The 15,003-nt window shown below is 39.4% G+C and overlaps 1 protein-coding gene across 13 annotated transcripts in view; it reads right to left on the reverse strand.

Annotated features, from left to right (window-relative positions):
* The window catches only part of KATNAL1 (katanin catalytic subunit A1 like 1), a 108,663-nt gene that overhangs the window by 51,866 nt on the left and 41,794 nt on the right, over positions 1–15,003 (reverse strand). For all 13 annotated transcript variants that reach the window (XR_006204051.1, XR_006204033.1, XR_006204027.1 and 10 more), the window contains 3 exons: positions 9,968–10,136; positions 1,131–1,258; positions 631–736 (listed from right to left, as the gene is read on the reverse strand). Coding sequence is in view for 1 of the 13 variants with exons in the window: in XM_042944288.1 (XP_042800222.1) it covers positions 631–736; positions 1,131–1,258; positions 9,968–10,136 (403 nt within the window). In the remaining 12 variants the exon portion in view is untranslated. The remainder of the gene's footprint in view (positions 1–630; positions 737–1,130; positions 1,259–9,967; positions 10,137–15,003) is intronic.

Here is a 15,003-nt window from a genome sequence, read left to right on the forward strand (position 1 = left end):
TGCCAAAATAAAAGCAACGGACTTGGGAACTAGCCCTGGGCAGACTTTTTAATCTAAAGTAGAGGGCATGTCTTAGAATTATACCATGCTGAAATGAAGTGACCAAAATAATTAACGGTGAGAAATACGTCAACTTTTAGAAAGGCATTTATGTGATCAAACACTTATTCTATGAGCTTACCTGCTGTTTAGGGGCACCTGGCTGGCTCTGTTGGGAGAGCATGCAACTCCTGACCTTGAGGTCGTTGAGTCTGAGCCCCAGGTGAGGTGTACAGATTACCCAATAAATAAGTAAGTAAATAAATAAATAAATAGACTCTTCAATTCGCTTCTTAATTTTTTTATCTACAGAAACAGACATCCAGAAAATTCTTAAAGCTAATCCCTAGCTTGGCAAACCTGAGGGGAGTGACTCAACTGAAGACGGTAATTTCAACACTCTGTCCCTCTCTTGCCATGCAGGGGCAACACACCTCGACTACAAATTCAAATCCAGGTACTTAGGGGGTACACAAACCTCCTCCAGCTTTTACTCACTGTGCTAACACACACATAAAGAAACCACAACGGTGTCGTTCATTATCACGTAAGCCACATTTTTATACCTATTTTATTTTAATAAATGCTCACCTTCCACGGCCTTCTAATCCCTTTGAAAAAGTCAGGCATCCACATTGGCAGAACAACAGCTTCCCTGAGCAACTTCTTAGCTTCTTCCAAATCTGCTATGTCATCCCTTTGCAACAACAGCAAAGTTTCGTGTTTATTCAAGGACACCTCTGACTTATGGGCAATACTCATTCTTTTAAATTTTTTATTTATGAAGTTATTATTACATTAAGAACATGATTTAATTAATACTGCATAAAATGATCAGTGAAAACATATGGCAGTTATTAATTAGGACATGTTATTCAATTAACAACCTTCATCAGTTATGTCAACATCAAATTAACATGTAAAATGTCTTGGTTATATTTTGAAAGAATTGTCCTGTCAATCCTACACACTCATATATTAGGCATGAAGTCACAGTCAGGAAGATTAATGGATAATAAGAAAAGACTCACACCAGGCCAGCCAATAACTTGTTTTCTCTGCTACTTTAATTTAAGAACTTAAAGACTAACCAATGAATGCTAGGATTCCTGGATACGATGTCTCTCTCAAGAGTTTCTACCAGATCCTTATCATAGCCCGCACCATCAAATTTGGGAATTTCACCATCACTTGCACCGTCTTGCATATTCTTCCTTCCCTGGAGACAGATATAAAAAAAAGTACTGTTCAATAACAAAAGATCATTTTAGGGGCGGCTGGGTGGCTCAGTTGGTTGAACGTCCAACTCTAGATTTTGGCTCAGGTCATGATCTCACGGTCTGTGGGATCGAGCCCCGCACTGGGCTCTGTGCCGACAACTCAGAGCCTGCTTGCGATTCTCTCTCTCTTTCTCTCTGCCCCCTCCTGACACAGGCACTCTTTCTCTCAAAATAAATAAACATTTTTTAAAAACACAAAAAAAACCAAGATAATTTTAATTAACATCACTGAGTTTCAAAATATTATAATGTAATCATTTTAAATAATTTTTTTGTTATTTTAAGATAGCGTTTTCTGATTACCCAAATGCCACCCTTCCTTGTTCATTTCCTCAGAAACAGATGAATTGGCCAACTTTATTATCCACTCCTTCAAATTTACATCCGTGGACGGACAGCTGCAAGTAAGACTAAAATGACCCTTGCTAGATATTTCTGAATTTGTGGATGCAGGGAATTTCCACCACCACCAGAGAATACACAGACTATTAATGCAGAGGACAAAACAACCTTAATTCACTGAGAACCTACTACCTGCCAATAAATCTCACATATAACTATCTCATTTAATACTCACAAGAAGGTAGGTATTATTATCCTTATTTTTACAAATGAGGACCTAGGACTCAGGTGAAATAACTTAATCACCCATAATTATTAAATGGCAGAGTAGAGATTTTAATGCATCTCTTCCTGACTCCCCGAGCCCGTGCCCTGTGCACAACATCAGACCATCTCATGCCTAATTGAGTCAGCTTACAGCTTAAGAGCTTTACAAACTATGACATCCTTCAAAGCAACCAAGAAGAGGCTGCATATAGGGAAAGAGTTGGGACTCTGAACTGCTTCTTACAAAGCCTTTTCCCTGTTACTCTAAGCGCCCCTCAGGATTCAGGGGTTTCTTCCTAGAAAGGTCCTTGGACCACATCATAAAGTCATTGTAATGATAATGGTAAAAGGACCTTTTTAAGTAGTGCTATTAAGACCACTAAAGCAATATACTTTACCCCAATTCTTCATTTAATAATATGGTGGCTTTAAAAAAAGAATTACATGCTCTGTTTTCTATGGGGTTCTGCCAAGATTTCCTCAGCTTTGAAGAGCTTGAAATGAAATGTGCTCAGTTGCTAGAGATAGTTCAACCAATGGAACGACGTCAGGGGACAGAGCCAAATACCTCCCCAGAGCTTCAGCCCCACAGTTACTGTCTAATACAAAAACGAAAGGGAAAGTAGTCAAAAAATGAGTCAATATCCTAAGCTTAAATCTGAAGGGAGAGAACAGCAATGAACCCCTCCTACCACACTTCATCTGAGATACACCATAGGCTTGACCATAAGTGCTGACAGGGGACTAAATGGCTCCCTTTGGGCAAATGCTCTAGTTCATTAAGCCACTAGGTAAATGACCAAATAGTAATCTTGGTGACTCGACCCAAAAAAATGAACAATTTTCTGTTTCTAGGTAGCACAGTGACACTATCAAGCTGAATTTTCAGAAAGATTCTTGTATTTCAGATGATAGATATCAATACTGACACTATGAAAAAGAGTAAATTTTGGGGCGCCTGGGTGGCTCAGTCAGTTAAGCATCCAATTTCAGCTCAGGTCATGATCCCACAGTTCACGAGTTCAAGCACTGCATGGGGCTCTGTGCTGACAGCTCAGAGCCTGGAGCCTGCTTCGGATTCTGTGTCTCCCTCTCTCTCCACCCCTCCCCCTCTTGTGCTCTGTCTCTGTCTCTCTCTCTCTCTCAAAAATAAATAAATATTAAAAAAAAAAAGAGTAAATTTCTGGCATACCTACACAACAAACATTACATCTACAAGTTTAAAATGAGCTTGGCCTAGAATCACATTTTATAATACAGGTAGGGCACAGTTACAAAGCCACATTCAAACAAATCACCAGAAACTAATCCCTTTAAAAACTTTTCGAGGGCTCAGTCTGTTGAGCATCCAGCTCTTGACTTCAGCTCAGGTCATGATCTCACAGTTTGTGGGTTCAAGCCCCGCATCCGGCTCTGCACTTGGGATTCTCTCTCTCTCCCCCTCCCCTGCTCGTGCTCTCTTCCTCTCTCAAAATAAATAAACTTAAAAAAAAAAAAAAAAAAAACACCTCTTCTAGAAATAAGTCAACTAAAGAATGCAACAGAAACTGATATATCTGAGACTTAAATCTTGAAATGGCATCGTAATTTAAGACCTACCAAAAAATTACTATTAAAAAATGTAGGTAGACATCCATTTTAATATGAATGTCCAAGTGGTAGGAAAGACTTGATAAATACTACCAAGAGAAACAAAAAGCTGTACACTTATCTGAAAGTAATAGAAATCAGAGGATTTTTAAGAATAATAAATACGTGAGCATCTGTCTAACACGTTTCATTGTGCAGTAGGTTTTATCGGTGAATGCATATACACTATCTGCCCTCATTGAGCATCTAGTCTGGTAGGGGAAACAAGTAACAAGTAAACAAAACAAAAACACACATAATCATAAACTGCGAAATGCTACGAAAAATGTGGGTGGTCAGGGTGGCTCAAAGGTATTGAGCAAATAAAACAGATTGGAGAGGAAGGCAGGGGCCAGCTCACCTAGGCCCCCACAGGTCACAGTGAGGAGTTTGGATTTTATTCTAAGTGCACGAGGAAATTTCTGAAATGTGTTCAATAGGGAAGTAACAGGATCCGATTTACATTTTTAAATGATCCTTCTGCCTACCATGTGGGAAAAGGATGGGGTGGGGGGAGGAGAAGAAGCAGAGAAAGAAAAGCCTCTATTACACTACTCAAGGTCAAGCCTCTTAATTCGCAGAAGAGGAAACACAGGTGTAAGCCAGTCAAATGACCTGCCCTAGAATCCAAAGTAGAGATGAGATCTGAGTACAAATTAAGCAAAAAAGATTCTAGGAACTTTCACAAATCAAAATGGTGAGGTTATTAAAGAAAAAAATTAGGGAAACTAAAAGTAAATCATTTGGTTACATTGAGAAATCAACAAAATGGGTGACCGTTATCCTTCAAAACAAATACCCAGCGAACCTGGAATAGGGATATCAAATATAAGTAACTGTAGTTTCAGTTCATGGGCTAGACTAACTGTAATACCTAAAAGGGACTGAGTTTTCAGGCAACTAAGATAACCTCACCCAAGATATTATTACCTGTACAGTTTACTAACGATAACAATACTAGCTGCAATAACACCGAAACGATCTTAGACTTCTTTGCTTAGATTTTCACATTAATTGACAAAGGTCAACACTAGCAAGAATCTGATATTTAGCATGAAGTCTAACAGCCCCTTTTCCTCAAAATATTTTAGTATCTTTTTGCTAACGTCTCAATTACCCTTATCAAGACAGATTTGTTAATGATCTTTCATTAGTATTGGCTCATCATTCTATTTGAAAAAAAAAAAACGAGGCTAAAATTAGCAACTAACCCAATATTAGATAGAGTCCATTAATAACACAGTTTGGCCTCAAGCACAAACAACGGTTTTTGCATTTTATTGTGTGCCTCCCCACACGGGCAGATGAAGTGGAAGATGGTCAGTTACAGCTCTGAGTCTTGCGTTTCAGGTGACAAGTGAATTAGACCCAGAGAAGGATACCCAGGGTGAGAAAGGATTGAAAAACCACATCATAGAGAGGAGAATCAAGGACACTAGAGACATTTAAGGTAAAGAAGCAAACACTAATGGAGCCACATGACCAACTGACCTGTTTACCTCCATCTCCTCTATCTTATTCTAAAAGAAAGAACTGGGACCAATAGAAAGTAACAAAGGATATAAATTTCAGATCAGCAAAACAATTTTCTAACAATGGGTTCTGTCTAACAAAGGGGTCATTGCTCTTGTTAGGTGGTGAGCTACCCAGCATCAGAATTACTAGCTAATTAGTAATAAAAAACCACTGGCCCACAGTCCCAGTGATGTCTAAGTTCATCTCAACTGAGGTCAGCAACATCACACCAGTAGTTTGGAATCGGTCATAGAAGTACTTATACCACAGAAATCAGCTGATGGTATAAATCGGGGCTTGATTGTTTTGTTAACAGTCTAGACTTAAGAAAATAAGGGGGGGGGGGGAATGTTAATGCAGGTGAAACTTAAAAGTCTGTCATTTCCGCAGTTGTTACTTCCTAAATAGCGCAGAAATTAAGGAAATATTTTTCCAGGATCTGAAAACCATGATCCGATTCATCGAAGTTGCTCAAATACCTGCTGAATGAATGAACTACCGACATACATTTCTATTGTTACACTTTCATCTTACTCACTAATGAAAAAAAAATACCACCCAACATTCGTGTCAGAACTACATTTCTCTTCATCTGTTATCTGCAACCATAGGTTGGCCACAGACACAAGATTAGTAAAACTCAGCAGAGGCCTTGTGTGAGAGTCCATTAGCTCTACAAAATTTACAATAATTGTACTATATATTCTATGATTTGTAATGATGTGCTACACATCCTTAACATCAGATTTATAACAAATGTGTGAACGTGTATATACACGCACATTTTCAGGAAACTAGTTACTGAACGTTTACCAGTACACTGCTAGTTAGATGATCATCGTTCGTCAAATAGTACCCATATGATGGTATCCTTTTCTTCAAGGAAAAAAAAAAAAAGTTTTCTTCAAGTCACTGTTCATCTGTACAAGGACCCATCAACAGCTCTCAATCCAGCTTATAACATCTCTCCACATCAGACATCCAGACATCCCTACACTTACTCAGGGATGAGAAGGAAAGGAGTCAAAAAGGGTCATTTGTTACGTGAAATTCAATGAAATAAAGTCATTGACATGTAATAATTTTAAATTAATTCTATTAATATAATTTACCATGCTTTATTCTGAATTCTATTTAAAAGCATATACAGCTTTAATCAGTACTGCTCATTTCACTAAGAGTTAATTCACCATAGAGCCATAGTCTGAAAATACTTGAGAATCAGAGTTTTATGAATTACACTTATTTTCGGTTGTAGTACAAAAACATTTCCTCTGCTACCTAATATTTTTAAACCATCTTTTTTCAATAAAAAAATGCATTGATTTCTGTGTCTATTTCTATACCGACCCTAGGTTTAAACAGTTAAATAATAATACATCAAGGGGCGCCTGGGTGGCGCAGTCGGTTAAGCGTCCGACTTCAGCCAGGTCACGATCTCGCGGTCCGTGAGTTCGAGCCCCACGTCAGGCTCTGGGCTGATGGCTCGGAGCCTGGAGCCTGTTTCCGATTCTGTGTCTCCCTTTCTCTCTGCCCCTCCCCCGTTCATGCTCTGTCTCTCTCTGTCCCAAAAATAAATAAAAAACGTTGAAAAAAAAAAAATAATAATAATAATAATACATCAAGAGGCACCTGGCCGGCTCAACTGGTGCAGCACGTGACTGTTGATCTCAGAGTTGTGGGCTTGAGCCCCCTGTTGGGTATAGAGATTACTTAGAAAGGATAAAAATCTTTAAAAAGAAATAATAATACATCGAACGTTCTCAGGTACATTCAAATAAGACTGACAAATATAGCTGTAAAGGTGAACTGATTCTTCTGACTCCCTCTCATCAATAAGAAAATAATCAGCGTGAGGTCAGGAGTCACACTTTATTAGAGTCTGTATTCCCAGTCCCTGCAAAGTATGACTAATACAAAGTACGCACACAATAAAGGTGTGTTAAGTAAACAGGGTAACAAACTGGCTTATGATGAGTCTGTGGACCTCAGGGAGAGAAAAACTGTAAGGGCTGGACAACAGATCACCATACACAGTGATGGTTACTGGTTAAAAACCAGTATTTTTAAGCTTGGACCTCACTGGAAACCTGTCAACAGTTTTAAAAAAAGAGCGGGAGGAGGGGGGGACGGGGGGGGGGGGGTGCTTAATCACTCTCAGAAAAGGAGCTGGAAAATCTTATAAAAGGCATCCGTGATACATTAAAATAAGACAGTAAGCGTTTTCAAACAAGAGGCTGCATAGCAAACCGATTAAAAGCCCAGGTGTTCAAAGAGTTCAACTCCTAGTTCCCGCACCGACTTGCGCAGGTACGAGGCTGGTGCCTCAATTTCTTCATATGTAGAACAGGGGAAATAATGCTGAGGTCACAGAAACTTATAGGAATTAAGTAAGCCACCATATATATAAAGCTTCAAACATCCAACGATACTGAGAATCTTGGGTGAGGTATTCTCATGTCCTCACTTTTTTTTTTTACATCTATAAAGTTAAGCGTTGAAGTACAAATTCATCTGAGATCATGAGCTACTGTATACAAATATATAATTATATAATTTTTATACATATTCATGTAACTAAATACTTTTCCTCAAAATAATAGTGTCCTTACTATCGCCAATGCATTCTGAATTTTCTAGTCTACTCTCCTTTAAAAAAAAAAAAAAAAAAAAAAAGCTGGTTGCAATACACAAAACTAATTTTAAAAAACCAACAGCACTGGGAACCAAAATATCTCTGAGGAGGCGTCCAATACAAGGTACTCATTTTCAAATTAGCTTTCAAAAGCAGTTTCACCTAAACTTCCTCGAACCCTATCACAGGTCTCAGTGAGTTTTAGGGACATTCTAATGGGTATTTGAGTGCTTACAATGATCATAACTGAACCACGTACGCTTTTCAAATACTAATAAACTTTGCATTCGTTTCTCTTAATTGTAGTCCCTTTTGTGTCCAGAGTGACTCAGAAGACATCTTTTATCTTCAAACAACTGTAGAGTTCTCTTTTTAAAAAAATAAAGGGCTTACTTTCCAGTGACATTCTGAGTACTTACATGTCAGTGAAAGAATAGGATTTAGAAAATTATTTGGAACTTTTTAAGAGAAAGACAATTTGCAATCTCCAGAAAAATCTGACATTCAGCAAATGCTGCCTCATTGCTTTGTTCTTTGCTGACGAATCACATTAAAAATCAACATTTATTTAATTGTTCCGGGACTCTTTTCAAATCCAATCCATATTTTTAATCTAGTTTGGTAGGGATATTCCATAATATGAAAAAATCCTAAAATAAAGAGGAAAAAGATCTGTGACTTCACAAATTCCATTCCAAGCTCCATTCCTTAATCTATGACCTGGGGCTAGGTACTTCGGCTCTCTCCCTCGGTTTCTTCATTTGTAAAATGGGAAAAAGGGGACTACCTACTTCATGGGATGGTTTCACGGATTAATGTCTAATTGCTCTGAATGCTGCCCAACAAGGAAGCATCCAAATAAACCAAGACCAAGGTTATTCTCTTGCGTTATGTGAAATTACAGTGAAAGCCTGGCATTTCCTCACACAGTTCTAAAAGTTTTCCTGAAAGCTACGAGCAGAGTGAGGGTTGGACTTTAGCCCCTACTTTATGTTCCAAAGTGCACGCCAGGGTTAACTGACAAAATGAAGAACAAGGAAAGAAACAAAAATGAAAAAATGACAGATAACATAGAGATTTTTAAGTATCCATTCAGATGGCTTTTGATAATGGGGGGAAAACAGTACAATTTCACCAGCAGGAACAATTAATTAATTTATTGGTGTCCCTCATGAATCCCAAAAAGGATCGGAGATGGAATCACTTACTGTTTTATGGTAATAATAGCTCCGACAAGTTATCAATGTAAAAATATCTAATTCCTTTGCTGTGTCCTAGTGAGGCAGACAAGCAGAATCTATCTCTGAATCTAGCTCATGAGAAATACTCCAAAAACACCGGTTGTATTCTACCAGACACAAGGCCTAGGACGGTGGTCTGTGCAGAGTCCTTATCTTCTAATTGAAATCATACATCATAAAAATATTCCAACACAGCATCTAATCTTTAAGGATAACAACTTGTAAAAAAAAAAAAAAAAAAAAAAAAAAAAAAAAAAAAAAAAAGGATAACAACTTGCTATTAGTGGTAAGTTATATTTTCATTGTAAGTGTTCTGGTATCTACATGATGACATATCCTGAATCTCTAGCTAGGAAAATGTTCAACTTCTTGGTCGCAATTCAATAATCATCATCATTCATTTATGACGTCACAATGGAAATGGGAAATGCTATCGCTAAAAATCTAATTTTGTTTTCACTAAAACTAAAGCTAAAAGATGGGTCAGATCATCCTGGCTGGCTCCCTACTCTATAAGATTATCTTCAGCCCATGTTTCTAAAGTCCATTGTAAGGGCAGTACAGAATCGCCACCTAGTACTATGTTTATTCACGGATGAATTTCCCAGATAAAGTAAATGCACACAGTGAACCCCAACCCAGGAAAATTCTCTCGTTAAGAGAAAAAAAACCGATATCCGCGTTAAGTCCTTCCCCTACAACTGTTTTCATTTATTGCTCATTTCAATTCAGAATACTTGTTCAAATATATTTTAAGTTTTAAAACTTTGAGTATTTCTCCCAAAGACCCGTTTTACTAAAGATCTGTGAGTCTTTATTGAAATACACCTCTGAGGTTATTAGCATTGCGGGGTTCTGCTTAGATTGCAAAGACTGCTTGGAGTTCTGAATCAGACTTTTTTTTTTGTTTTCACTCTCTTCCGTGTCAAAACCAGGGGTACCCTGAAAACCCGAAAGACGTGGTAATATTCACCAAAAGCCATGGGCCTCAAGTGAACGAGTTACAAAGAGAGTCTTGCCTTATCCTCTCTTCCTTTTGCTCTATAATCCTTGTCTCTACTGGTGGAGGGTTTTTCACTCTTCGATATAGGATGTGCTCGGCCCACAGGTCCCCGGGCTCCCGCTCCGGGCATTTCTTTCCTCAGAGGTCTTACTTCTCGATTGGGACGCCTTATCTGAGGTGGAGCTCTGACAGGAAAAAAATGAAAATGAAAATTAATCAAAGGCAAAAGTAGTTTGACGCTCTTGTAGTCAATAAAACTATTCAATCAAGAAGCCCTAAATCTCCATCGTTTCCCTTTTGCCAATTCATAGCTACAACTATTAGATCAGTTCTTAAAAGTACTTTTCGGGGGGGGGGGGGGCAGTAGTGCTTTTCTATAAAATAGACTGGTTGATACAATTTTTAAGTACATATAAATGATATGTATAACAGCAATTATTTTGTCAAAAATAACTATTAATCACCAATAGAGGGCAATACAGACTATTTCCATCTAACAATCTTAATAGTGTAATGGAAAGTCAATTACTTTATTCATTACTGTCTTAAACCCAAACTAAGTAACTTTTAAAAAAACAAATGCATTTGAAACTAATATCACATTGCATGTAAATTATACTTCAACTTTTGCAAAAGCATTAAAAGCTGAAAGGACAGGAATTCAAAATACAACTATTCGCGCAGTCGACTTAATTTACTGATTACAATCAAAATTATTTCCTCTGCTTCTGTGCTGGAAAACCCAGCATTTCATTCATCAAATTATAAGCAGTAGGGCTAAACAATGCAATTTTTCACATGCAAATTCACTTTTGTGTGAAAATGTTATTCTTGCATCGAAGGTGCCAAAAATCACAGGATCGTTCAAATTACACAGGCCCCCAGATGTGAACGAAGAACTCAGAGCACCATGTATAGCGAAGGATGTTAACTAGACACATGGCAGCCCATTTCACAACATATAAAAATACTGAATCGTCAGGTTCTACACCTGACGCTAATGTTGCATGTCAATTATACCTCAATGTCTTTTAAGTGTTGACAACTACATAAAAGTAAGCATGGGCACCAAGTGACGCATTTTGTTCCCTGTGATGCAAAACACTTCCTCTTCAATAGCGAAACTCTAAGGTTTCTTAGCACAGTATTTAGCATCTCTCTTTGGGTGCTACGGGGACTCTATCCACTCTGTGCCTAATCTCTTGGTTCTTCTTCCTTGGACTGTCTCTGCTTCTGTTTTCCTATCTTTTCTCTCTCTACTGCTCTGCCTTCACTTGTAGCCCTTGAGATCCCATATGTGTATTCCTTTTTTTTTTTTACCCATATGCCCTACCTATTATTATCCCTTTTCCAACTTCAGGCTTTCAGTTCATCCAACTCATCACGGAGTCTCTCTCCCTGATATCAGAAGTGAGACATGTCTATAACTCAGAACCCAGCAACACGGAAAAACAGATGAAAAGCCAGGAAGGATGCCAACTTAAGGCAACAGAGGTAAAAAAAAAAACCAAAAACAAAAACAAAAAACAAAAAACTGTTGACATATGGCAGGTCTAATACAGCATCTTCAGACTGTTGGAATGAGACCGCCGCATGAAACTGCTGGGATAAGAGAAGCTAGGGCTCTTCGGTCATTACACACTGACATCTGAATCCTTGGAGCTGACTCAGCTCAATAATTATTTATTGACCACCTATTAGGAGGTATATGGCCACTAGTGTGCTAGGCCCCAGGAGGAGACAAAGATGAATGGGCAATCTTGTGAAAGACATCACGGGAAAGGAACTGGTTACAAGGCATTTTCAAATACAAAGATATTACTGCATTATCAGTTTAGGGCAAGCTTAGTCTTTTAAGCATCTGCCAACAAAGCAACACTGATGAGACGGATTTAAGACAACCAAAAACGTTACGCGCTCTGTTCCCGGCATTTCACTGCAACAACTATCTTTTGACCGAGCGTTTGCTCCGTTTCGCTGACGGAGCGGAAAGCAGCAGGGCAGCCCTTTACTCTGGGGTGCGCGCATTTGCGCGTGCGTAAACGCCTTCCCTGAATCGGACTCGTGGGGAAGGCCCAAGACGACACAAGGAGAGCCGCGCTCTCTTCCACGCACAACGTACGTCAAGTCCGCCCTTCTGGTGGCAGCTGCGCCTGCTATTCAAACAGTCCGTCGTTGTCTGTGGGCCTGCTTTTTAGAGGCACAGGCAGCCTGAAGCTTTTGCTCCCCAGCAGCAAGCCCGTCCCCTACAGCTGCGTGCCAGGCTGCTCGTCAGTTGCTGGGCCTGCCCGCGAGGCCTCAGCGCCCGGGGCTGAGCCGTAGTGAGTCCTGAAACGTTTCTTCTGCCTTCGCGGCTGGCACATTCCCCGCCTCGGCTTGCTCTCCAGCGGTGGCTTAGGGGTCCCGCTTCAGTCCGGTTGGCACACGCGTCCAGCCCAGGCATGCTGTGCCGTGAGAAGAATGATGTCCAAGCTCTGGCACAGGCTTGCGTCCCAAGTGTTCGCTGCCGCTGACCTTGTCCCTCCACTCACCATTCTGATGGGCTTGTATGCGGTCTGAACGAAACTGCTCGAGAAGCCAGAGGTGCCCTTTGGGGCAAGACCCGCAACCTCGCGGAAAGGGTGCCTGTGCTCCGAGAAAAAGTCTTCGGTTGCATCTCGCTGCGGTTGGATATTACATTTGTAACAGACCCTGGCAACTTCCCAAAGGACATCCTTGATTCTGTTCTGTACTTCCTCCATTAGCGCATCACTGCACAATGTCATGCTTCAATTTAAGGATTCAGTGACAGCTTCCAGGCTGAGGGGGAAAAAAAGGAGTCTCGGGGCTTCTTTTACGGGTCTCGTTTAAAAAGAGGCTTCAGTAGGGTTACACGGCACCACCAACCTCTGCCCCGATGGTCAAAGAGAAGACGACACCGTACTAGCTTACAGTATTCCCGAGATAGAGAATATCTGATCGAGCTGCAGATACAAGATTAGAAGGTCTGCACTATACTCAGTTCTCCTCGATTCCCCTCTAGAAACGGAAAGAAATGCGCTTTCTGTCATATGCAAATAAGCCTAATTTGTTCCAAAATCCAGTGTTTCCTCTTTCTAAGCTATATTAAGTATCAACATTCTATGGAAACGTTCTTATCAGCACTAGTTGTAACAGCCAACACCTGAAAACAACCCAACTGTCCAGTATCAGAACAAATGCATATATATTCACATAATGATATAATTCACAATATACACATGAACGTGAATTATAACCACATGGAACAACACTAGATGAATCTCAGGACAATTATGGTGAGTGAAAAGGTGGGTTCAAAAGACACAGACAGCAACATAGGATACTGTTTGGGGACATAAATATGTGTACTAAAAGTAAAGAAAGGCAAGGGAATGATAAATCCCAAGTCCAGGACAGTGCCTAACTCTGAACGGGGAGGGAGGGGAATGGAATGCAGAGGAGCTCATAGGGGATCTTCAAAAGCAACAGTTCAGTTCTTTATCGTAAACTCTTCGCGGGGTCCATGGAAGCTATTGTGTTGTGACGCCTTCTACCGTCCGTAATTTGAATTATTTACATTATCTGCTCAGTAGTTAATGAAACTTTAAATCTGATTATACTACAACACTGAGTAAAAGATCCGCGCACCTAAAAAGCGAAATTACAGAATTGCTACAAAGTTTTTGGCATGTTCCAGAAAGACGCACGTGCTAGGGGACGTGGGCTCAGAGTCCACATCCTCGGTTGAACCTACTAGACTACTGCCTGGCAAATCTCCATAAAACATCAGGCAACAGAAAGAGAACTGTCTGTATTATAGCACCACTCTTCCATGGTTCCAGAAGTCAAGGGAAGAAGCCCTCTTTCGAAGACACCCTTCATTCCACACCATATTAAGTAACAGGGTCTACAATACTAGCACAATTTTCTCCCAATTGTTCTTAAGATTCCTACCCATTGACCTCTATTTCTTCTAGCATTTTGTTTCATCATTATTCTAATTTTTTTTTGTTCATACATTGTTAGAATTCTGGTATAAGAATAAGTAATTTAGAACAGGTCCTATATATGCCCAAGAACATAACCCAGATTGTTTAAATTTAACTTCTGGACAAGAAGGAAAAATAATTTTATTTTGCTATCAGATTAACTTACATAACTACAGAATTAAATAAACAGAAAAACACCTCCTCCACATCTAATAAAAAGATAAGAAACATAAGTTCCAAGTAGTTCATACTGATATTTTGGCTATAAGAACTTGGGAGTCAACATATGAGACTTCTGAGTCCAGGAGAAATTATCTGTTAAGAAATCAGGAGGTAAAAAACAAAGCTTAAATAGAAATGAGAGGACTTAGGATTTGAAACTAAACATTAATGATTAAGAATTTTATGTCCACTCTCATCATATATATGACTGCTGTTTTTTCAAATCAGTAAATATTTATTGTTTACCTAATAAGTACAGAACTATGCTGGGTATACTACTGACATAAAAACATTGCAGGGCACCTGGGTGGCTCCGTCAGTTAAGCGTCCGACTCTTGGTTTTGGCTCAGGTCATGATCTAATAGTTCGCAAGATGGGCTCTATGCTGGCAGCGTGGAGCCTGCTTGGGATTCTCTCTCCCTCTCTCTGCCCCTCCCCACTCGTGCTCTCTCTCTCTCTCTCTCTCAAAAAAAAAAAAAATTGGTCTACCAATTACTGATTATATGAGCATATTACTTACTATCTATACTCGTCATGTTCTTCCTCTGTAAATGGAGATGTTAATACTTCATAGAATTTGTAAATCTATTTGCCACTAATATAACATGTTCAGTAAAATGTAAACACAGTACACCACTCAATAAATATTAATACCATATAACCACCAGTAGATGAAGATATAGAACACTTCCCAATATCTCAGAAAGCTTTTTCATGGTTCCTTTTAGTCAACATCAACCCAGAAGGTAAGCACTATCTGACCTTATTATCGTAAGTTGGGTTTGCCTGTGCTAGTTTCAGAGAAATGGAATCCTACGGTACATACTTTTACTTGGTCTTT

The sequence above is a fragment of the Panthera leo genome, chromosome A1 (assembly GCF_018350215.1).
Source record: "Panthera leo isolate Ple1 chromosome A1, P.leo_Ple1_pat1.1, whole genome shotgun sequence".
In the NCBI taxonomy this organism is placed as follows: Eukaryota; Metazoa; Chordata; class Mammalia; order Carnivora; family Felidae; genus Panthera; species Panthera leo.